The following is a 25,806-nucleotide window of genomic DNA, read 5'->3' as shown; positions in this document are numbered from 1 at the left end:
ATCACAATTGTTCACCAATCATTAGACGGCGTGTCGCGTGCAACACCCGTGTCAACATCTTACGGTCAAGGTCACACTGAGTTTAAAGGTCAAATACGGCTATTACTGACTTTGTCTGGACAATAACTTCGTCATTGAAAGTGGAATTATAAATTGACCTGGCACAATTGTCACCATCGTGAGATGGTGTGTTAATGCAACACCGGCGTCAATATCTTAATGGTCAAGGTCACACTTGGAGTTTAATGGTCCAATATTGCTATAATTGACCTTGTCCGGACAATAACTTTGTCATTGAATGTGGGATTTTAAAATAATTTGGCACAATTCTTCATCACCATGAGACGGCGTATCGCGCGCAAACACCTGTGTCAATATCTCAAAGGTTAAGGTCACACTTGGGGATTAAAGGTCAAATGTGGCTATAATTGACCTTGTCCGGACAATAACTTTGTCATTGAATGTGGGATTATAAAATAACCTGACACAATTGTTTTATTTGGCACAAATGTTTGTCTCAGTGAGACAATGTTTCGTGTGCAACTCCGAGTCCTTTTGTAAGCCGACGGGCTCGACATCTTGCCCTTGGGCATCTCGTTTTCAAAGTATATATGTCTAACACTAAGACCGCCTGTGCGATTATCACGGCTATACCCGAAACCGTGTGATTCTCACGCCGTTTTTTCAAAGGATGTGGCTTTGATGCACACGACCGATTTGATACGCGCCTGAATACCCAATTATTTATACCCGCTTATGCAGAAATCATTCCTGAATAATTTTATTTACCATATATGTACATATGTATAAAACTAAGACCGTCCATGCGATTATCACGGCTATACCCGAAACCGTGTGATTCTCACGCCGCCGCGTAGTTATCGCAAGATACGGAAACCTTAAGACAACTTTTAATATGAATAACTTTATTACTTTTCCCATTTTTTTTCAAAATATGTTGCTTTGATGCTCACTATAGAGTTACTACACACAAGAATATTAAATAAATAAATAAATAAATACGCCGCAAAAAATGCCTAGTACCCGCCCAGGCACTGGATTATTTTATAATTTATCAGCTCGTGGTTAAGCATTTCAGTCCAATTTAGATAAAATATATTGAATAAAACTAAAACTATTTTAAAAAGAAAGGCAAATATTTTCATAAAAAAAATCCTTTTGTTTTTCAAGGTATGTGGCTTTGATGCTCACCTCCGAATTGATACGCACCTGAATATCCAATTATTTTATATCCGTTGATGCAAAAATCATTCCTGAATAATTTTATGCATCATTTTGGTAAATATGTGTAAAGCTAAAACCGCCCGTGCGATTATCACGGCTATACCCGAAACCGTGTGATTCTCACGCCGCCGAGTAATTATCACAATATACGGAAACCTTTTAAGAGAAATTTTAATATGAAATACTTTATTAATTTCTATTTTTTAACATATGTTGCTTTGGTGCTCACACCCGAGTTTCTTCACACCTGAATATTAAAAAAATTACGCCATTAAATACTGGAATCATTCTTGAAAAAAATTAATACATCGTACTCGTATTTTATACATGTCTTAAACCAGGAAGGTCTAATACGTATCAGTTGTTCCAACTTAGACTAACAACGTTCATTTAATATTAACGGCCACACGCCGAACCGCAAAAATGCTAAGTAACCGCTTCTGTCTTGTTTCTTTTAAGAATCAACTCGTCGTTAAACATTTGATTTTAATACACTACACGGAAAAATCACTTCGAAATTAATTCCACAGGATGCTCTGTTACCACGCAGATAATTGCTCAATACAGAATAATTATTTTCTTTAAATAGAAATAAATATATTTTCATCAAAATGTTATTACATTTTAGTGTGCACCCTTGCGATGGCCTCAAGCCACGCACTGGAAAATAAAGTTTTAAAAATAGACACAGAAGCCATTCTGAATCATTTTTGCATTATATAGGTATATCATATATACGCCGCCCGCATAGACATTTATCGTAGTATACTCCTCACTAGCCGCCCCTGGATTTTTTAAAGTTCGTATCAGTTTCTAGCCCCTGGATTATTAAAAATTGTATCATTTCATAATATTCGGTTTAAAAATAAATGTACGGAGAAGTATTAACAATTTAACACTACTCTAAAAAGGTCTGAATCATTTTGTTTATGAAAAACAAAAACAAAGAAAACTTTCCTTTTTCTTAAAACTATGTTGCTTTTATGCACACACCGAGTTGCTACGCACCTGAATATTAAATATCATTCTTGATAATCTTGTACGTGGTTATTGTATATATGTCTAAAACTAACAACACCCGTATATTTTAACATACGCTGTACGTCATATTTCTCTATCAAAAAGGCGTCAGTTATAATCCGCCCCTGGTTTCTATAAAGCTCATCATTAAACATTTCGTTTTATTGCAGTACACAAACATATTTATAATTGATTTCGAAGATAGGTAGATTTCATTATTTCTTTCAAAAAGGGAGAGATGCAATGCTATACTTATGTTTCCACGCACATAAATAGCCCGCTTATACAGAATATGATTGTTTCCCTTAAATAAAAATTTTACCAAAATATTATTATATTTTAGTATGCACGCACGTGTTTTCCCAATCATTGTCCGCCCCCGGATTCCTAATATTCATATCAGTCCAATTCAGATAAAATATTGAAACTATTCTAAAAAGAAAGACTTGATTATATTTATGAAAAAAAAAATCCCATTTTTTTCAAAGTATGTGGCTTTGATGCACAACCCCGAATTGATACGCGCCTGAACACCCAATTATTTTATACCCATTGATGCAGAAATCATTCCTGAATAATTTTATGTATCATACTGGTATATATATCTAAAGCTTAGACCGCCCGTGCGATTATCACGGCTATACCCGGAACCGTGCGATTCTCACGCCGCCGCGTAATTATCACACGCGTGGTAATATTACCACGCGTGTGATATTCACGCGACACCGGTTCTGTTTTACCAGTTGCAGCGTAACGTTATGAATTTTGATAAAATAAAGTGATTTGAATCGAGAAATATACTATCAGGAACCAATAGGAACAGTCAAGGTATTGAATTTTTATTCCGTTGTTTAAATAAAATATATATTACTACACAAATCTTTTACATATAAGTAGTTCTTATACGTCATTTACAGCACGAGAGTCATCTTACACCACCCCTGGGTGTAAGATGGACTTTTCCAACACCGATAAAGATACCGGAAATCCCCGTCTGGTTTGCAGGAATAAGTAATATTGTATGTTTTAGTTCCTTCTTTATGTTTTAACTAAAAAATTAGGCATTCACAAATCTCAGGGCGGATACAGGATTTGGTGTAAGGGGTGCAAAATATTTGTAGTAGAACAACTAGGAGAGTCCGTGGGCATGTCACCATCTTCCTCTCCCCACCCCACCCCACCCCACCCCACTGGAACATTCTGAAAACAATAGATCCATCTGGTGCATTCTTGGCGTTCTGAGGTGCTTTTTTTTTGGTATTGAAAATAGACAGGTTTTATGATAAAATCAACCCAAATAATATGCTACGTAAAGTCCATGTTTTAATGACTCGTCAGACTTATTCTTGCTTAAGTATCTCAGAATGGAATTTGTAAGCGCTCGATTTCTGAGGATTTTTATGGGGAGGGGTTACTAAAGTTTATTAACGTAAAGTAAAAAGCTTTATAGGAGCTCGTGCAAACAAAAAAAATGCCCCAATAATAATGATAAGTTTCAAAACGATAAGGCATTACAAAAATGACGTTCACATAATAGGATATCAACTCAAGGCTCAAGACGAAAATAATAGTAATAGGTAATTAATTTGAATAAGATAGAACTGAGGCAAACACATGACTCTAAATCAGGAAGAATGACATTTATTTTTATTTTCGCTTTTCTCTCCGATAACAGGTTAACGAAAACTTGATTTTCTTAGAAAAGGAATTTTGCGCTTATTTAAATGCAAAGTAAAATTTTAGGTTCGATATGCGGAAACAGGAAATAAAAATCGGGGAATCTTAATTCAAACTCCGCAAGGACTCGCAGTCCCTGACTTTTGCATGAAAATTGTTATTTCCTGCCCGGGAAAATGGCAATCAATATTAAAAAGAAAGACTTAAACAAAGTTTACACATTTCCAATCTATTCTAAACTATTTTCCCATATAAAATTTTTGTTTTTATCTTTGTTTTAGAAAACCAGGCTTCAGTAAACGTTGACTTTACATAGTTAATCTTTCAAAATTTGTGAAGGTCGTGTGTTCGAATCCCACACTCGGAAAGTCTTTTTCCCAATTTTGTGACGATTTTTCCTTTAGAGACTGAACATGATTTAATTGCAAACACAACTATCTGGAGTTTCGATCAAGAAAATATATAAAAATAAAACATTACAAAGGTAGTAGAATGAAAACTGAAGCAACAGTTGAATTCATCACAAAGTTTAACAGTACTCTTTCAAAACAAAGTACATGCAGAAACGGAATGCTCGTGTAAAAATCGTTCTGATCAAGGAAGATTAAAATGAAATCAGTCATAGGCATTGTGCTATTGTTTTAACCTGTCAAATATGCATACATTACACGCTCTGTGCATTCGATATTTTAATATTCGGCCCAACTTCGGTGCTATCCGTATGTTTTACAGAAAGAAATTTTGGTAAAGTGTCTAAATATCATTATTAGTATTGTAAGTGAAACACATTCTCATCGATCGTATCTATGGCTCAGTGGTTACAGCATTTGGCTCGAATGCGGGAAATCGCTGGTTCGTGTCCATTAGCGAGCACATTTTTTATTTTTCATTTTCAGTTATTAATAGGATTTAATATGATTCGCTGACGCAGTCCCGACACCGGGAATAAACTAAAAGAGAATTAAGCAGTTTAATTATTTGATGGTTTTTGATACTGTAAAAAAAAATAATAAAATATATATAAATGAAAATTGTAAAAAAGAAAAAAAATGAAAAAAAAATATTTAAAATAAATGAAGGAAATTTTTTTTACAAATCAAGGTTTCAAGATGACGATGACACTGAGCTACGGTCTTGCGTATATCTTACATATTTAAAAAAAATTTTAATTGGGGTTACTTTCCGTAACAAAATGGAATGTCCCGAAAATCAACCCAAAGGTTGAAATATTCTAGCACCCCCCAATTTAATCAATATCATTTGCCGTTCAATAAAATAGGACAATACTTAAAATTTCAGAATTAATTTTTTAATCAAAAATTTATACGTAATTTATTTTTAATTATTATAAATTTGTGTTTCCCTCAAGTATTAAATCCAGAAAAATCATACGTATGGCATGCCCAAAAAAAAGATACATATACTTGCATTTTAATAAATACAGCGTTAATGCGTCCCCGAATGGGAAAAAGTCTTATTTGTTCGGTCAGTTACTGATGAAATATGAAAATAACCATATAGTAAAACGAAAATATCGTTATTATTTAAAATTTTATATAAAAAACCCTTAAAATCGCAATAAAATTTCTTGTTTTAAGTTTCAATAAAACGATTAGTACAGAAAATAAGTTGTAAATTCATCGAGGGTTTTACATATTTAATTCAATACCTTGGGAACTCATCTGTAAAAAAGTATTGTTTCTTTTCATCAGCACGTCGTTAAATCATCAAAAATGTTCGTTCTTTTTTTCCCCAAAATACCACGAAAAATGCCCCCCGAATAAACGCACGGGGATATTCACTGAATGAAAAAAATGATAAGCAGGTTAGTGGGGGTTTTTCCCAGCCCGCCCAAAAAACAAGATTTATTAAAACTTTTTTTTTTGATCAAACTGAACTTCTACGGACCTGAAGAAAAAGGAAATTTGAAGAAAATAAATGGATATAAAATTTGTTGTAAACCATACAATTGAAATGTAGGATGTCATGAAGAAAAAACCCCTTTTGGTAATGGGGCTTGCTTGAAAAAATTCCCCTTGGTATGTCAGTAACGCACTGAGACTTTGGCTTTCCAATTTTTACATTCAATTTTTTTTGTGTAAAAATTTAAAATAACTTTTATAATGGAAAAAAGCGAAGTTAAAAAGAAAAAAGTTTATTAAAATATCGAACCCTGAATAATTTTTTTTAAAATAGGTGCTTCAGGTTGCAAATGGGGGGAAAAAATTTCCCGGGGGATATACTGTTCGTTATGTGAAATCAAATTTATTTTATTTTTTATTTATTTTTTTTTTTTTTTTTTCTGAGTTTTGGTTTTGCTGGTTTCCCCAGTTTTAATTAAATTTCCGGTTTCTTTTTTTTTTGCCAAAAAATCCAAACCCCGTGCACCCGAGCATTATCATCTTATTTAAATGTCGAAATTTATTTGGGACATGTTTTGAATATTTTTGCCCTGTCAAAAATTTTCCCCGGTTTCACTTTAAATTTTAAAAGGCTGAACAAAAAAATTTAAAGAGCCGGGGTCCTTTTTTGACAGGTCAATAAAGGGGACAATAAACAAAATTTTTAACCCATGTTGTTGAAAATTTTTCGTCATGAATTTTGATGGCGATCGCTAAACAAACATCGCGAAAAAAATACATAAAACCCGTTTAAAGGGTAAATGCACGAGTTAGTTTGTTTTGGGTTTTTTAAATTCCCAAGTTGAAACTTTTTAAAGAATGTATTGGAGCAGACCCTGTGTCTTTTCTTGATGTGTATTTGAAAAATAATAGATAATTATTAATGTTATTTTAATTGGTCTCAAAATTTTGACAAATAAAACTTTTTTTTAAATTTTTTCGGTTTTTTTGTTTCCCTCCCCCTTAAACATACGTAGAAATTGCAAAAGTTGACAGTTAATACAGTAAAAACTGTAGAGTAAGCAAAAAAATGCTGTTTCAAAGCAAAAAAATTTTTTGAGGGTAAAGTTTTTTTTTAATTTTGGGGACTTTTTTACATCACAGATTTCAACCACTGGTTTTTGAACAAATCAGGCGAAAATACAAAAACCCCTTGTTAAGAAAATTGCTGAGTTAGTACTTATTTTATGGGTTTTTATTTTTTTTCAGGTTCAAATCTATTTTAAACGTATGGGCCCTTCATATGCATTTTTTTGATGTGATAAATAATATAAATAAGTTAATTACAAATGTTGGTTTTTTTTTACAAATAACGAAACTTATTAAAATTTTGCTTTGCTTTTTAAATTTACTGTTAATTTACTAGGAAAGCATGATACTAAATATATGAAATTTGGGGGTAATAAAATTTATTTTTTCAAATATAATATATAATAAAATTTCTTTTAACACAAGTATTGCCCCAAAAAGTCAAACTTAGCAAAAAAAGGGGGGATAACAAATAACCAGAAAAAAAGCGGAACAAAAAAATAAAATAGTTTTGTAAACGTAAAAAGAAATTTAATGGTAAATTTAATTACAACATATTTTCATAAAAAGCTTAAATGACGAAAGCATATTTTAAAATTAGTAAAATTTTTTTAAAACCTTTGTGTGTTGTACAACGGTTGTATCAAAAAAATGGGGAAACTGGGGGTAAAGGCGAAGATACACCCCTTTTAAAAAAATTCTGATTGTGGTAAAATTGGTAGCCCAGCCGGCGTAGGGGGAAAAATTTTCAACCCCAAATAGCCAAATTAGTTTGCAATTTAATCAGAATAATTAAATTTTTAAAAAACCCGGGGAAATTCCGGTTCGAGGCGCCCCCGTACGTTGGGTGTTTTTCATACAAAAAAACCCCATTTTGGGCAGGTTTACAAATCACACCCAAAAACACAACACACAACACACCCAAAACCCCAAAAAAAAACCACAGTGTAACCTAACAAAAAAAAAAGAATAAAAAAAAAAACCCAAAAACACCCCTACATAAGCAAATAAACCCCACACACCCCCCAAGACTGTATTCCAAAACAAAATATGATTGCGATATCACGGGTTTAAATAATAATTAAAAAAAAAAAAAAAAAGAAAAGAAATACATCACGCAATTTTGTTTTTTTTAATTTTTTTAAAATTTGACCGCAAGGAAAGATTTTTTTCCCATTCTGATAATTTTTATTTTTTGTCGTGCTGCAAAAAGCTTTTTTTTCATTTTTCCCCCGATTTAAAAAAAAAAGTTTTTTTTTTATTTTCCAAAAAAAAAAGAAAAAAAATTTTTATTAACAAAAAACCAAAAGTTTTTGTTTTTTGTACAAATTTTCTTAAATTTTAAAAAACCTATAAAAATTTTTTATTTTTTTGTCCAAAAAAAGAAGAATTTTTTAAATTTTCTTTTTTTCCCGCATTTAGATTTTTTTTTTTTCCCTTTGGAAATTTTTTCGTTCATGAAATTTTTTTTAAAACTTTTAAAAGTCCCAAATTTTTTTTTTAATTTTAAGGGGCATTCAAATATAATTTTTTTTGGCCCGATAGAAATCAAAAAAAAAATCTTTTAAAAAGGAAAATTTTCCCAAAAAAAATTTTGTTTGTTTTACCGACCTTTTTTTTTTTTTTGTTTGGGAAATTGTTTGCAGATAAAAAATTTTTTGAAAAAATTTTTTTTTTATATTTTTTTTTATTTTTATTGATTTTTTTAAAATTTATTTTTAAAAAAATCTTTCTTTTTTTTTTTAAAAGTTTGAAAGTGTTTTTTTCAATTTTTTTCCCCCTTTTTTCAAGTATGTTTTTTTTTCCCCCTTTTTAATTTCCATACTTTTATTCGTTTATGTTTATTTTTTTTAAAAAAAGAAATGTTTTGTTTTTGGGGGAAAAAAAATTTAAAAAACTGTAATTTTCCCCTTTTAAAATTTCTTGTTGGTTGCTTAAAAAAATTTTTAATACTCAATTGGGTTAAATTTTTTGAATGAAAAAAAAATTTTGCAAAATTAAAAACAATGATTTCCCTAGGTAAAAATTTTCTTTAAACATATTTAAAAAAGGTTATGGTGTTTTACCTTGTTTTTCTTTTTTTTGTTTGTTGTTTTTGGGAAAATATTTTTTAAAAGGGGTTTTTAAAATTTTTTAGGGGGAAAAAGTTGGTTTCAAAAAAAACTTTAGTTTTAAATTTTTTAACTAAATTTTTAATTTTGTTTTTCCCAAAAAATTTAATGAATTAATAAAAATAAATAAAAGAGTCAGGGGGTTTTATTTAAAAAAACCCTTTCCCTTTAAAAACCAAAATTTTTGGGTTTTAAAAGGAAAATTTATAATTTCAATTTTTGCCCAAAAAAAAAAAATTTTAAAAAAAAATTTAAAATGCTTTAAGCTTTTTCAAAATAAGAAAACAAAATTATTTTGGGTGAAATTTTTATTTGTTTTTAAAACCCAAAATAAGATATTTTTTTTCCCAAAATTTTTTAAAACCCTTTTTTAAAATTTTAACAAGATTTTAAAATTTTATTCTTTTGGGCTTTTAGCATTTTTTAAATGATAATTTGTGGTTAAAATTTTTTAAATAGGAAATTTTATGTTGCGTGAAAGTTATTCAAATGATTTTGCGTTTTTGATGCCAGTAAATTTTCGTTTTTTTGACAGAAATTAACACAGAGTTGCATAAAAAACCCGTTTTAGCACATTGCTTTTTGTTTGTTAAGTTTAAGTCCTAAAAATTTTGCCAAAATTTAATAGGGCCCTATTGGGTTCAAAGGGATTTTTTTGAGCCGCGGTGAAAAACTTGCGTCGCCCAAATAAAATTCTGATTTCAATTTTGTTAACGAAAAGCCCTTTTTTATTTTTTTTTTCCAAAAACAGTTAAAATAGCAATTAATACAGACAAAAAATGGGAAGAGAGAGTGGGGCCCCTTGGCGAACGTCTTTTTACTTCAAAAAAGTCCCCTATGTCCTTATTTATTAAAACTTTTTTGGGGCTTTGTAAAGGAGTTTTATCCTTGAAAATATTGTTTCCAAAGTTTAAAAAAATAATGTTTGAAACAAAAAAGTTATATTAACTGTCGAAGGGGTTTTTTAAAACAAAAAAAACAAAATTTCATCTTGGTCTGTAATTTTTTATTTTTTCTAAGACTAAAGATAAAAACGTAGTTTTTCTCCAATATACTTCCCCCCATAAAAAACCCCCATGACTTTTATTTATTATCAAAGAAGTACTTTTTATTCTGTTGGCTATGACTTTAATTATTTTATAAACGAAAATTTAGAGGTGAAAGGTCTCCGATTTTTATATATAGCGTTCTTTATAGTTTTGGTAGAATTAATTATGCTTGCTTTTGAAGCTCGTAATTTTTGATGTTCAAAAAATATTTGATAGATTTTAATAAAATTCTTTATTCTTCCAAAAGTTTTTTAAAATTCAATTTCAGGCCCAACCGGGCTTTTATTGTTTTCATAATTTTAATGCGTTTCGAATTCAATTTGTTATTTTGTATTTTAAAAATTTTATTTTCTTCATCACTAGAACTGGGTTGTTGGGCCAAAAAACAAATTTGTGGGTTTTTTGTTCCACATCTTTAAAAGGTCTTTGATTAAAGTCTTTTATTTTTATTGTTTTTAAACACCCCTTTAAATTTTATATGATTTATTAATTTTTTTCTCAAAATGTTTTTTTTTTTTCCAAGTTTTAAAACATTTTTTCTATTTCTTTCATATATTTCCCATTTTCTTTAACTTCATTAATTCCGTTTATCTTTTATCATAAATTTTATTTAAAAGAACTTTTTACATTTGTCAATTTCTTTATTTTTATTTGATTTTCAATACGGGTTTGAACAATTGTTATTCAAAAAATTTTAATGTGGATATTAATTTTTTTTTTCTTTTCGTTTTTTTTTTTTGTTTACTTGCAAACTTGTGTTTCATTTTTAAAATTTTTTAATAATTCCCATATTTTATTTGGATTTGTACCCGCTTTTTGGTTTTTGTTCCCCTTTAATAAAAGATTTTATTTAATTTAAAAAGCCATTTTCTTTCAGATGTATTTTAGTATTTAAGGAAAGGTTTTTCTTTAAGGGTTTATTTTTATCCCCTTTTTATTTTTATGAAATTGTTTTTTTTTAAAAGGTTTTGCGATAATAGAAAATAGTCGAGTCTAAAAAAATTTTAGGTTTTATTATTTGAATGCCATGTAAGTTTTTTATTTGGGTGTTTTAAACCCCCAAAAATTAAGATATTAAATTTCTCTTATTCTTTAAATTTTTTTCTACATTTTTAGAGTATCTTTTTGCACTTCTTTTTGTCAATTTGGATCTAGAAATATTTGAATCACCCCCTATTTTTTTAGTCTTTATCATCATTGTCGCCAGAAATAAATTTTCAAATAGTGAAATGTCTGTATTGGTCCATAGATATTGGGATAATAAACTTTTACTCTCAAGTTTAAATCGATTGCAATTAACCTTTTACAGACTCTGTGTATTTTTTTTATTTAAAACAAATGCAAATTTTTTAAAAGCAACACCCGGCTGAAATTTTTTTTCGCCCAAAATGGCTTTTTTCCCCCCCATTTGATTTCAAGTTCTGAAATTTGAATGAAAATTTTGAGTGTTTTGTAAAAGGCAATATTAGTTTTTAGCTTCAGTTTATTAAGTATTGATCTTTGAACAAAGATCTAAACGACCCTTTTAAAAACTCCTTGTATATATGGATTTCCAGTATTGTATTTTTAATTTCACAAATTATTTTTTTGAACCCCAATCAGAGACTTGTTTGAAATTTAAAGAGAAAAAAATGTTAGTCATTCCCCGGGGTTGAACCCGGGCCCCCCTCCTTACACAGCAAGTGGCCTTCGATGAGCTAACCCGGGTATCCGCACATTACGAATTAGAAAAATTTAAAAGTAAGGCAAAGATAGATTTTCAAAATGTTTTTAATTAAATCTGATTGGCTAGCGAAAGGTCGCAGAACGAGGCTTGGGTAGGTCGTTTTCAAAACCATTACGTAAAGGAGATGATTTGCCCAATTGTTTTTAGCTTTTGCCATTTAACATTTGTTTCCCTTTTAAAGGTTTACCCGTCCCCTTTTCATTAAATACAAATTTTATAGTCATGTCAAAGTGGCGTGATCATTTCTTTCATCAAAAGGGACGGTAGTGATCTCACAAAAGATGCAAATAAAAATTGATAATTTGTAAATGACTCATCATGTCCAAAAAAAAATATTAAAAATAAATACATAACCTTTTGACTTATTAAAAGGGACATTGTATAAAGACATTTAAAAAAAAACACCCCTTTTATGATGACAAAAAAAAGAAATAACTACAATTTAAATTTGCATGGGGTAAAAAACAGATTGTGTTTTTTTTATCTATTAAAATCTGTACTATATATGTATAAGATTTACTGAAAAAAAGCGACTTCATCATGAATAAAAAAATGGGAATATCTTTAATTTTTAAAAATACATGGATAAACAAAAGATAGTTTTTTGATTTTTCCTATAAAAACAAAAAAAGAAATTGGGTTTTTTATGTAAACGTTAAAACCGACAAATCCGGAAAACCCAAAAAGGCCGACGGCCAAAGGGGACACCCCCCGACCCCCCCCCCCCGAAACCGTGACGACCTCCGGTACCGCCGAAACCCAAACCCGGACATACCACCGGGAAAGCCCACAAATCCCCCATAAATTCCTGAGAACCCCCATAAAAAAAAGTTTTTGTCCTAACATTTAATTTTGGAAATTTTAGATATTTTCGACTATATATATTATATTTGTCGAAAATAAACACTTTTTTAAAACAAAAAGTGGAGATACCCATAGTTTTTAAAACAGGGGGAAACAAGGGGTATTTTTTTTGTTTTCCTCTCTACAAATGTAATTATTTACTTTATCATGTTTGTATATGATTTTACGAAAAAATTAAAGACTTTATTATAAAAAAAAAGGGGGTATTTAAAGTTTTGAATACATGGGTGTAATAAAGGGTATTTTTTATGTTTTTATCTCCATTTTAAAATATTGATATTTTTTCTAAACTATAATATGTATAATTTAAATGAAAAAAACATTATCATAAACAAAAAGTGGAGATATCAAGTTTTCGAATACATTGGGTATAATAAAGAAGTCTATGTTTCCTACTCTATTTTAACATTTGATATTTTTTCTTTTATATATAATAAAAACTTAAAAAAACTATGTCCTTTTGGTAAAGATTTAAAAAAACCTTTTTTTTATTTCAACTATTTAGATTTAAGTTTTAATACTGCTTAACCCGGGGTAGGGGCTGGGCATGTTGCATTTTTCATTACTGCTCAGAACAGATTTTTCAAACCCGGTCGCAATTTTCACTGTTTTCTTTGTTCTCGGGGTTCCCGGGGGTTTGCTTTCGATTTTATTATAACAATCTGTAAAAGTATGTCTTTTTGGTACATTTTTTTAATCACTAAAAGTTCAAACAAAATTTAAAAATAGGCAATAAAATAGTTTTTAGATAATATATTAGTTTTAAAAACCCCCCAAAAATATCAAAAAATTTGTTTAAACAATAAATTGTTTAAAAAAATCTTAATTTTCTTAATTCACGCTTTAAAATTTCTTTTTTTTTTTAATACTCCCCTCTTTTGTGTACCTTTTTAAAAAAACAAAAGCTTTATAAGGGTATCAAAAGGGGAGCGAGTGTTGTTTTTGTGTTTTTTTTAAACAAACCAAATTTTCCCAAAGAACAAACACAAAGTTTGGGGACCGATAAAAAACAAAAAGGGAATTTTCCTTTTTATTTTTTTTAAAAGGTTTTGATAATTGAAAACAATGTATATTATATAGTGATTTTTATCTGTAGAGATTACCCGCCTTTCCAAAAAAACCGCCCCCAAAAAGGGTTCAAGTTTGGGTTTGGTAATATTTGTGAACAAGGTTTTAAAAATTTTGCCATTACGCTAAAAACGGGGTTTAAGCGCCACCTATTGCAAATTAATAAAGCCTTTTAAAATTAACTAGCTTTTTAGTTCAAAATTCAGTTTTTTAAAAAAAAAACAACAAGGGGGGGTTCTCTTTGTAAAACAGTAAATATTAAAAAATTTTATTATTTCCTCTCTTGAAATAAAGAGAATAAATATTTTCCATGCTTATCCTTTGTTCAAGGATATGAAAATGCTTTTTAATGCTACAGATATTTATTACATATGATTTTAACCATGCATTCCTTCTGAACAACTCTGACTATCTGTGTGACAAAAAAAAACAAAACAACAACAAACAACAACAAACCCGATAAAATGACCAAAAAAGTATAGAACCAGGTATTTCCCACTAAGTTACATAGTCAGTTGTATATTTGACAATCAAAAAACGAAAGTAAGTACAAAAATACATCTATTTTGTCCTAACATAGTACTGTCTAATAAATTGTTCAATATCTTTGTTTATCAACAAGAATTTATCTCTTCACTACTAAAACCGGTTTCACAACATTCGAGTCTATTGTTCGCATTGATCTTATGATCCTGTCTGTCCGCTCTTATTCACTGGGTTTCACTCTAGTTTCGTTAATTCTCTTTTCAGGTTTTCATTTGCAGTTTCATTGTCGAAAAGCTTTCCTTCTAGAATATCAATCCTCTTATATACAGAGCATAAGAGCTCTTCTTTCAATTGTGTAAATGTTTCTTTGATGGTATTTCGAAGATTGCCATCATCTTTGGTAATAACATTTGTAAGCTTTTGACTGATAACTTTTAATTGATTATTTATTCTGTTTAGTGAGTGTGATTCTATTTCTCGCACTATAGAGTCAATGTCTTCATCGCTATCGTGTTTTCCTTTCTTTTTCTTTTTTTTTTTGTTTTTCCATAATTCTTCCTGTGCCTGTGCCTGTACTAGTCTAATGTACTACTTACACTACTTGCTTCGGCTGTTTTTCTTTTCTTTTCACTATCATTTATTTCTATATCTTCATCTACAGTAGCTGAACGAGACATGATTCCGACCTTTGTTTCAGTAGGTAGGACACGGTGATTTTAAATACACTTTACAAGGCTGGTTCCCTTTTGAACTTTGTATAAAAGCGTTTCATATATGGTCCGTTTAAGTTATGATGGAAAGCTGCACTATCTCTGTATTTAGCATTCTCAGTTTTACAAGTTTGTGTTAATAAATTATTTAAAGAAAGATTGTAACCGATGATCGTCAAAAGTTATTATCCGATCCATTTACAAATTGTCCTTTACTCAAAAGTGTCACTAAAACACAAAAACTTTTCCAACTATAATTTCAACGTGGCATCCTTTTATACCTGCAGGTACCCCTTGTCTTGTCTGCTGGAACTAAAATATACTTAGAATGAAATTCTTTGATTTCCTGTCTTAAAGTAAACTTGGGTTTTGGCGGACGTAGGTGTTCATTTGTTCGAATAAATTTTATTCGAGAATCGACAATGTTAAAAATGTTTCGTTCCCAAGACGTTAATGCATTCTAACGACGACACCATTTATCACAAAAAAGTTTCGATGGATTCCGTAATCTGAGAAAGACAAGCACCAAAATCAAAAGTTGAAGGAATTCTATATCTTATGTTCTTTAAAGAATAAATTACGATTTAGCTTGTATTTATGATATCAAAATTACCAGAGATGATATGGCGACATCTAAATAGCAAACTTTTGAGTTTTCACCTTTGCAGTAAGAGGGGGTAGTTGTTTGAAAATCTAGGTCAGAAACCATTTTATTGTAATTGAATATAACATTTCTTAAGTTTTTCATATTTATAACAGATAATAGGAACTTCGGAGTTTCTGAAATATTTATGCACAGAATAAATGACACGTCTATTACGAAATAAACTTGGTACTTCGATGAAGTCAATACCTTTATTCATGAAAGTTCATAAAATAAACTTTAAGAAAATGTCTCTCATTGTAAGAATGAGTGTCAATATGTAGACGGGGAACGTGTTGTCTGTAACTTTAAATAAGATATGATACAGTATAAAACGGATCTGTTTGAATAACATACCGGTCCGCTTCCTCTGTTAGCTTTTCCAAAGACTGAACAGATAAATATGTGAGACGAGAAAGCATTTAATGTTACCAGAGTTTGAAAGGATCAAATCGAGTTGTGCAACAGGTATATTGACTTTTAATTGGCGCCTAATATTACCATTACGTCTAATCCTAAAAGACCTAGATTTACCTTTCCTTATATTTAAAATAGGAAATATATCGATATCAGGCTTTTTAGCGATTTTGCCTTCTCGCATGCATTCATGCTCGCGGAAACGAACTTTTAAGATTTATAGATTATTATGAAAAACAGCAGGCAAATTTGAATTAGTACGTGAAATATAAAATTACTGTGCAAAATGTAGCTTAAATTGAAAAAGGCTGATAGTGTATGTCCTAAAAAGTACTGTTATTTTTAGGCAAATGAACAGAAGATGCAGAGTGAAACCGAAGAGATTATTATTATTATTATACCAGATTTATACGAAAGAATTAATAACGGAACTCAATTATTTGTACTCATGATATGTAATTATGTAATACCATTCTGTGAAAAGTGCCGTTCGGATAGAACAGTCATCAGTTTCAATTACTTAAGTGAAAATGTTAAGCGACAATTAAACTTATCGCATAGTGCGGCAATTTTCCTTTGATCTTTGCAGCATGTTATACATAGTAACACACATTATTACTACAAAACTGTGCTGATATCTTACAAAACTGTTGCGATATATATCAACATGGAAATCTCTATGGAGTTTCATAAGAAAAAAAGTGTTCCGATATATATCAGCACAGTAAAACTGTTCCGATATATATCGGAACACTTTTTCTCTATTGAGGTCCTATCAAGGGAGTATAATTTTTTCCTTTCAAAGATTTAAAACCAATGCAGAAATTTGTTGGGTACTTTTATCTGGGGAACACATTTTCTAAAACAGAAGTTTTGGTGTTTCAGTCAGCGAGGCGCAGAAAGGGAATCAAAATAGTAAAAATAATAATAAACAAATTTAAATGAAAATAATATATAAATTTTAATGATAAACTATGCGATAAAACAGTTATAATATGTAATGCTCGTGTGTTACGAGGATATATCAGAGCTAGGGGTACATCTCGTTATTTTTCTCTTCACATATCTGTCTCGGCCTACCGGCCTCGACGATATGTGCAGAGAAAAATACCCTCGATGTACCCCTAGCTCTGATATATCCTGGTAACACACTCTCACACATACTATAACTATTACATAACCTTGTAAAAAAGCGCTGGAGGTCCCAGAATACAACAGGACGGGATAACTAGCATTGACACGAATGTCAATAAACACAGAACCTTCAACACGGTATAAAATACTCCTCATCTTGACAGAGGCCGAGAGTTTAGAACGAATAACAATCCCTGGAGGATGGCGGGGAGACTTTTTAAGGCAGCCAATCGGCAAAAACAACACAGTTGTGCGAATAAGAATCAAGGTCAAATATCAAACAGCAAATGCCATGCTCAAAAAACGAAGCGTCCACCTCACATAAAGAATTAAATAATGCTCGAACCCACATCGATGATGGGCAAGTGATTAGAGGTCAGCGACCTTAACAACTCGGCCTAGGAGATCCCGTTACGATTATGATAGCATTTTAGACAAGGCCTTATAACAGATCTTTGATGTTGATATACTTAAATTCCTTTAGCTGAAATGCATTTTCTTACACATTACACATCAGATTTTCTGATAGCTAGATTAACCTATTATCGCTATTTTTGAATAATTTGTCAGAAGTCAGTGTGCAATGTATTTGTTTTTAAGTTCATAACGATTTAAGTGAAAGTCAGTAAGCGTTTAATATGGTATTTGCATAAAATCGCTAATTTAATAACTGCCTAATCAAAGTTTTAAATATTAAGATGGTAAAATGTCTGTAAGTAATAGTTATAGTATGTGTGAGAGTGTGTTACCAGGATATATCAGAGCTAGGGGTACATCGAGGGTATTTTTCTCTGCACATATCGTCGAGGCCGGTAGGCCGAGACAGATATGTGAAGAGAAAAATAACGAGATTTACCCCTAGCTCTGATATATCCTGGTAACACACGAGCACTACATATTATAACTGTTTTATCGCATAGTTTATCAAAAAAAATTATATATTATTTTCATTTAAATTTGTTTATTATTATTTTTACTATTTTGATTCCCTTTCTGCGCCTCGCTGACTGAAACACCAAAACTTCTGTTTTAGAAATGTGTTCCCCAGATAAAAGTACCCAACAAATTTCTGCATTGGTTTTAAATCTTTGCATTTCATTGGCCAGACATATTGTAAAACTTGTTGTTTTGTTTGTAAAAAAAAAATCAAAGAAAAGAAACATTTGAGAAATCTCAGAATTTCATATATTTCATGTATTTTTGAATTTGGCAATAACAATCAAGTTTTTGAAATATTCTAGTTTATTTATTCTTTTACTTTATAAATGTAGGTGTTTGTGACAATTCTTTCTCTGTGAACTGTAAATTGGAGCTAAAATCATCTTTTCTTTGAAAGGAAAAAATTATACTCCCTTGATAGGACCTCAATAGAGAAAAAGTGTTCCGATATATATCCATAGAGATTTCCGTGTTGATATATATCGCAACAGTTTTGTAAGATATCAGCACAGTTTTGTAGTAATAATGTGTGTTACTATGTATAACATGCTGCAAAGATCAAAGGAAAATTGCCGCACTATGCAATAATACTAAAATAAAAAAAAATGATACTTCTAATATCAAATTTGTGACTGATATTTCATAGGTTTATCAAAAGTCTTATTATTGTTATAACATTAGACTTGTCATTGTTCAGAAATGTTTGCAATTCAGATCATCAGAAAATATAATGTTCAGATCTCTTCTTCCTCTTAGATTTACCACCCTCTTTTCAAGAGTTTTCTCTGCACACTTTGTGTCACTGTGGATTGATCAGCATTTGTTGGAAGGATCTTTGATATTGAACATTTTGCTTAACTACAATCTCTTTTTATATCACCATTTTGACCAGTTTTGACTTTAAAGAAAAAGACAGACTGACAAGAGATTTTTATCAAGCTATAACTATAACAACTGCCTGATAAAGCCTGTCTGAGAAAAGCAACTGACCTGAGAACAGTTTACACTGTGTAAACCTATGATAAATTCCAAGGACATCAGATTATGTCTGCCATGCATTTAAAACTAAACGCTTTACATGAGTCACCTTCCGTTTCTACGAGCGTTTCCATTAGAAAAACTTTTTGTGGTAATTGCATACGGTAGACATATGCTAAACATTAGTGGCATGGTCTTACGTACCTAATAAGAGCGCGTTACAAAATAATTGCGTAAATATGTCTTTTAGCAATTATTCTCAAAAACAAAATGGCGTCGTTTTGAAAAAAAATAAATAAAAAATAGAAGTCCGGCGAAACAGAAAAAATTGTTCCACCCCTACGTTTTGCCCTTAAATATTTCGTATGAAGGTAGGATAAAAGTTGTTAATAAATGCAAGATAAATAAAATAACGGGTGACTGTCTTTTGAGAAAGGGTCTGAGAAACCCTTTCTCAAAAGACAGTAAACTGTTATTCTCTATTTATGTAATTTTTTTTTAAATTCCTGTGATCTGAGCTACTCTTATTTGAACGTATTTATGGTAGCTGTTTAGTTCAACTTGACATAAACTTTATATAATCAACACCTTTTCATCTTAAATCAAACTTCCAGTAAGCAAAGCACAACCTGCATTTTGATGTTTTAATCAACTAAAACAAATCCAAGAAGGCGCATTCTCACCTTCATTATGTCATCTATGTTATGCGTTCTTTAAAACATGGTGGATTTATCCCAATATTAGCACAAGCGATGCTTGCGTGTTTTAACGCATTAGATCATACCCCTTACCACCTAATATATTCCAAAGTTTCAACAGAATTTATATAAAATTTATCACCAACAGCTGAATCTCTTTCACTCGCAAAATCTAAAACATAATATGAAATAGAACCACAAACATGCTCATTTAATAGTTATAGGACCCAGACAACCATATATGTATGTGCTGATTATCTTTCAAGAAGACAGAACAATGATAGAAGCACCATTAGTGGCTTGACGAAATACACACGAAAACAACACTATATTGTGTGGAAATAGAAAAGTTAGTGCCACATTAATCTTCAGCAGACACAAAAATTGACAATAGTTGGCCGCATTCTATTTTGCACGTAACTGAAGCTAAAAGGTTAGCGACAAGTCTCTATAGTCGCTTTACACAGGCTATCTTGGTATATTATTTTCAATGTCCTTTCAATAACTTAATTGTAATGCCATTTGAAAGTTAAAGTTATAACAAAATCTTAATATAAACAATATGTCGCAGATATAAAATATCAATCAGAAGTTTTTATTGTAATGTTATAGGTTTATCGTTCAGAAAATGTATTTCACGAACAAGATATTTTCAAGGACAAGTTGTCACATACCTTACAAACTCATCACGGCGTGTATGCGGCCGGCCGCCCGATGCTGTGATAAATATAGAGGATGGAACAGTCATGTGTGCAAAAAACAGAGGAATTTATAGCGCAAATGGTATATCATAAACATAATTGAAAGTTTTTAAGTGATTTCATTAGTCTTAATTAAAACTTTTAATACTGAAGAAATTGAACTTTTACCTGATCCTGATCCTTATTGATTGCCTCAAATATCACATTTACCGATTTTGTGTCAGGACGTTGATGCTGTATTATAGGTTAATATTTATCAATACAGACTTAAAGTTATGAGACGTTGTGGCGGTCAATTCAACTATTTAAGAATCTGTTACAAAAAGTCACAGAGAGAAAGATGCATTATTTTCCTACTTCATATTTAAATCACTTAATGTGGACATTTAGCAGATTTCGAGTTCCGATCCTTTTGATACAGAGGCGTTCTTACATCTCTTAATGTAGAACGTTGTACAGTTGTAAAAGGAGCTAATGAATAATAAACAAACTCGAATAATAAAAATACACACAGCTCTTATATGATTACTGATATTGATTGTTATATTGTAAATGCTCAATGCAAATTTCAAAAGGCGGAATTATAAATGTCAAATGATTGTTGCTACTTTTTGTATTTGCCTATTCATTTAAATAGCTGAATATGCCTCTGATTTAGCGAATCTATTGTATAGTCATCGACCCTTGATATATGACTTTAACCTTTCAACAACTGTTCCATGGTCACAAGATCTGAATAACATGCTGCTGTTTCAGATCCAGAGGAACGAGGCTCGAACCCCGGTCTAGACACTGGAAATTCCTGATTTATTCAAACAGATGTTGACATAGTTTTATATGAGCCTTTCCGTAGAGCACTCAACACAAATAAAAAGTGTTGTTTTTTTCTTCAGAAAAGTCCTCAAAATTTTCCAAATCATCGCTAAGTTATCTTTATGACGTTTTGGTATCCCCCCCCCTCCCCCGTTTTTTAATGTGCAGCAGTTTCGCAAGATTTCCAACTTCTGTACATTATAGGTATATATATTCAACATTACGAATTTTCTATAATGTAACTATAAAACTCTTAACCTGCTTTTGAAGAGAAAAGTAAAAGGCGTTAGCTCTTATTAAGAAACCTAAAAATAACACTCTGAATTTACACATATTCGCTGCAGGCAATGTCTCTTACCTAGCCTTTGTTGTTAAATTGGAGCATGCATTAGTCGTGCGAGCATTGGCAAGCCTCGAAAACTCCGCATGGACGTTGTGCGATGCCCGTACGAGCTCTTTCGGGGATCTTGCGTTTCCCGTACGGTGCTCTTGCGAACTGCTTCCTACTTCGAAAACTTGTACGAGTTAGTAGAGAACTCGGTTGCTCGGTGAAACACTTTCACCGAGTTTCCGAATCCTCTACAAGTTCATAAAATCCGTACGACGCTCGTACGAGCCAACGGTGTCCGTACGGAAGCCGTATGAGTTTGTCATAATTCGACTGAAAACATACTCGTATCGAGCTGGTAGCGTTCTTGTGATCGTAGTTTAAATGTTTCATTATCCTGCCATGTTAAGGGACTGACAAGCATTGTTGTTATTTTAGGTGAAGTGCTAACCTTTTATCTTTCACGCTTACTGCGTACGAACAATGTTCCAATAGTAATTCATGTTAGAACAAATGCAACGTCGAATTTCTGGAGACATGTAAACTATTCGACACTTTCATGGGAAGAAAATCAACTTGTGTCATTAATTGAGTGGATCAATGATAGGTAAACAACTTTTCTTGTAGATAATGTACTTCTTTAAAGATGTTAAGATTGCTAACAACAACTTATGAACTTTCATTTTACAGAACTTGGACACCACAGTCATTGTACAGCAAAATGACTGTGAATAAAATATGACCTGTTCGTATCGAACTTTTTAACATGGCAAACCTGCATTGTTTTTACACTGTAATGGTGTACGTAATCTGCAATGAAAGAGTATTCAAAATAATTTCTTTATTATCAGAGTATCAGGGAATAAGGTATAGGCAGGAGTCAGGATGTATAAATATAAGCTCATGAATGAGTTAGGTATTTATTCTAGGTGAATTGCAAAAGATAACAGGTAAGGGTAGATTTCTCGGAAACACAGAACACCAGAATTACAGCCTCAGAGCCACGCATTTGCAAAGTAGGCACAAAACAAAAGGAAGCTGTAACGGAAAAATATTATAGACCAGTTGCTTTAAAAATCAAACAAGTACATTTTAATTTTGTGCAAAGTATAGAAAAAGTTCGGGGAGGAGTAGGGGATAGAAAGTGGGGGTGGGGGGAAAAGAAGGGGAAAGCGGAAAAAGGATGAATTTCATAGATAAACAAGTAAGATATAACAACACTATAGGGCACCGCCCAAGACAGTCAAACGAACAATCACACAAACTCACACACATAAGCAGGAAAAGATAACAATCGGACACCGCTTTAGGATTCCGGCAGCCGAAACCAAGATAGGCACGATAACGTACTAATAATGAAAGGGGAGGGGATACCAAAGCAAGGGAGCACAAATGCAAGGGGAAAGGATAGAGGGCGACAGGGGGAGTGAGGAGAAGGAGGAAAGAAACGCTAAAAACAAACAAGACAACACACGCAACACAAAATACAAGACAAACAGAAAAGAAGTTGAATATAGGGATACCGCCTTGGAACGGTCATTAACCCATATAAAGGAAACTAGGGGTTTAAGGAGGTAGGTTACCTTGTTACAAGGGTAAATTCAAATTAGTTGAACCGCAGCATCTTTTTGTATTTCGTGTAATATGAAGTTTCAACTGCTAAAATCTCAGTTACGTTTGTCTCTGTCCCTTCAAGTTCAATTTTTATCCAGGTTTGAAGAACATGACCCTCCAAGGGTATTTCATATTGAAAGAAGAAGGAAAATACGGATATTTAATACTTTTCAGTGTAATGTAGTTTCATTGATATCCGTAGAAGTCAGCATAATCTATAATTTTAATAGTATGCACGTTAGCTTTCTAATATAAGCTTAAAATGTATATGTCGCGGGGCTCGTGTTTCCATGGTAACGCATTTTCCCTCATTTTTAAACAACTATGAATAAATATAGGGGTTTTAGATCTTAGTTTTAGTATATAAGTAACAAATTATCAACGGAACCCGAAAAATAGGTATTACAAATCAAACTGCTAGATTTTTTATTTGAAAATGCCGTAACAAGTAACCTCTCACTCAACTATATTCCAAATAACATTGGTTACCATCATCCATTTTCTTACATTCCGCATTACATTTCAATATAACTATATAAAAGAAGCAAAATATTGATTATTATTCAGAGCAAAAGACTCATAAAAAATAGTTCAGCAAATAATGGTTATTTGACAATAGTTTGAATAAAGAAAATGCACAGAATTACGTACTTTCAAGATAAAAGCTATTAATTTTGCGCGGTAACTAACACGTAACGTCATGACGTCAATGACGTCATTTTAAGGCAACATTGTTTTGAAGCGTTTCTGCGGCAATTTATTCATTATTTCTGCATAATTAAACCATAAAGCGTCAGATCGGAGACAGGTCTATGATTTGTTTTCAGAAGAATGAATAATTTAACACATTTAGTTTGTCGTAAACGTCGTCGTAAATAGTCACGTTAGCTTCCGGTTGGACATACGCACATACAAATATAAAGGTAACCTACCTCCTTAAACGCGTTTAGGGCATGTCAACCTCGCATTTACCCTTTTTTCAACAAGACAGACAACACATTTTAAATAAAATCATTCCCCGCTGAGATAAGCTCTAACATTAGTGAAAAAATAACAGACCGTATTAAGTAAAACATAAAACTATGGTAAATCTAAGGTATAATTACACCATTACAACTTGTCTGAAGCTAGAGCACCAATAGACTAACCTTTAAGGGCATGACTATGAAAATAGGTTTTACAACGTACAGTTTTCCAATTTTGACACCTCAAAGTAACGCTGAGCACCAAACTATAATTTTTTATGAACATTTTATGCTTTTATTTTATGTTACAATCATCGTTCTTTCCTCAATCACATGCAGAAAATGAATTAAGATTATCAAATGTAAAACCTTTATTGTGTTCGAAAATAGTAAACACCAGGCATGTGTTTACCATAGCACTTTTCTGAAAAGAATGCCAACTCTATAAATTTAGTCACGGTACTTCTTGACTATCGGCTTCTGATTTGTGAGTAAGGATAAGTGTAGTGTGGTCTCCCAAGGCTCTTCACGAAGCGTTAATAGGAGTGACATTGCCTTGGTGAAACTCGACTCGATTTTCGGTGCTTCCGGGGGATCTACTTTTCAAATTTTATTATATTGGTGATTTTCACAAGGTAAATTTTCACGATATAAATTTTCACAATGCAAATTTTGACAAGGTAAATATAATGGATTCCGAGTGGTTGTCTTAGTTAAGATTGTTAATCATTTGTGAATAAGAATGAATAATGTACAAATTGTCGACTTTCTTATACGTGGAATTGTAGAATGAAGTAGTCTTTCAATCTCTGACGAAGGTGGTGTTTGAGGATTGAATTCATTCAATTCCTTTTCTCAGAACAGAAATTCATATTTTTATTTTGAAGTTTTGAAGCGAATAGGTTCTTTTATTTATATAGGCAATGTTTCTTTGAAGGACGGACAATAAAAGTGTATCACAGTGTTGTTAAAGATTAACCCATTCTTGAATAATACCATTTTTAGGTCAACCAGGAATGATTTCTGTGAAACGTTTGTGAAAACGTTAAAAGAATTTTTTTGACACGTTAGAAAGTTTATAGAACGCTCGCACTGTAGACTGTTGACACATTTGAAGTACTGGCGAGAGGGCTGGATCTGTTTGAAGATAGCAGTGGAAGATTATTATTTAAAAAATCTTGTATAAAATTTCATTAAATTAGTACCACAGTATAGCTAAATCTTTTCATCTTCATTTTGGTATTACACATAACAGGACAATTTATGCAGGCTGTCTAGTGTCAGTCTACAAAGGGCAATTCATACAAGCTATAGCGTCAGTCTGAACAGAGCAAGTTTATACAGGCTATAGTGTCAGTCTGCACAGGGCAAGTTTATACAGGCTATAGTGTCAGTCTGCACAGGGCAAGTTCCATTGTACGACACTGCTTCATTGATACAAACTTATACACAACATTTTCTTAGACCTCATATTGATTCTGAATCCGATCATAAACGAAACTTTCTAAAATTATCTTATATAAATAAAAGAATCGAGTTTATTGATTTACCTAGTATTTTGAGAGACCAATCTGTAATTAACTCTATTCCTTAATATTTCAAGAATTCAGAAACACCTATTATCTGTTACAAATATATTAAACCAGTTAGAAACGTTATATTTAATTACAATCAAATTGTCTCGGATTTA

The 25,806-nt window shown here is 31.5% G+C and overlaps 1 protein-coding gene across 1 annotated transcript in view; it reads left to right on the top strand.

The window, feature by feature from the left end:
- The window catches only part of LOC123552572 (uncharacterized), an 80,784-nt gene that overhangs the window by 39,560 nt on the left and 15,418 nt on the right, over nucleotides 1–25,806 (top strand). The window contains exons 3-4 of the mRNA XM_053542358.1: nucleotides 20,308–20,478; nucleotides 21,976–22,144. Coding sequence (XP_053398333.1) covers nucleotides 20,308–20,478; nucleotides 21,976–22,144 — 340 coding nt within the window. The remainder of the gene's footprint in view (nucleotides 1–20,307; nucleotides 20,479–21,975; nucleotides 22,145–25,806) is intronic.

Source organism: Mercenaria mercenaria, chromosome 4 (assembly GCF_021730395.1).
Source record: "Mercenaria mercenaria strain notata chromosome 4, MADL_Memer_1, whole genome shotgun sequence".
NCBI classification, from domain to species: Eukaryota; Metazoa; Mollusca; class Bivalvia; order Venerida; family Veneridae; genus Mercenaria; species Mercenaria mercenaria.
This window is presented reverse-complemented; position numbering and strand designations above follow the sequence as displayed.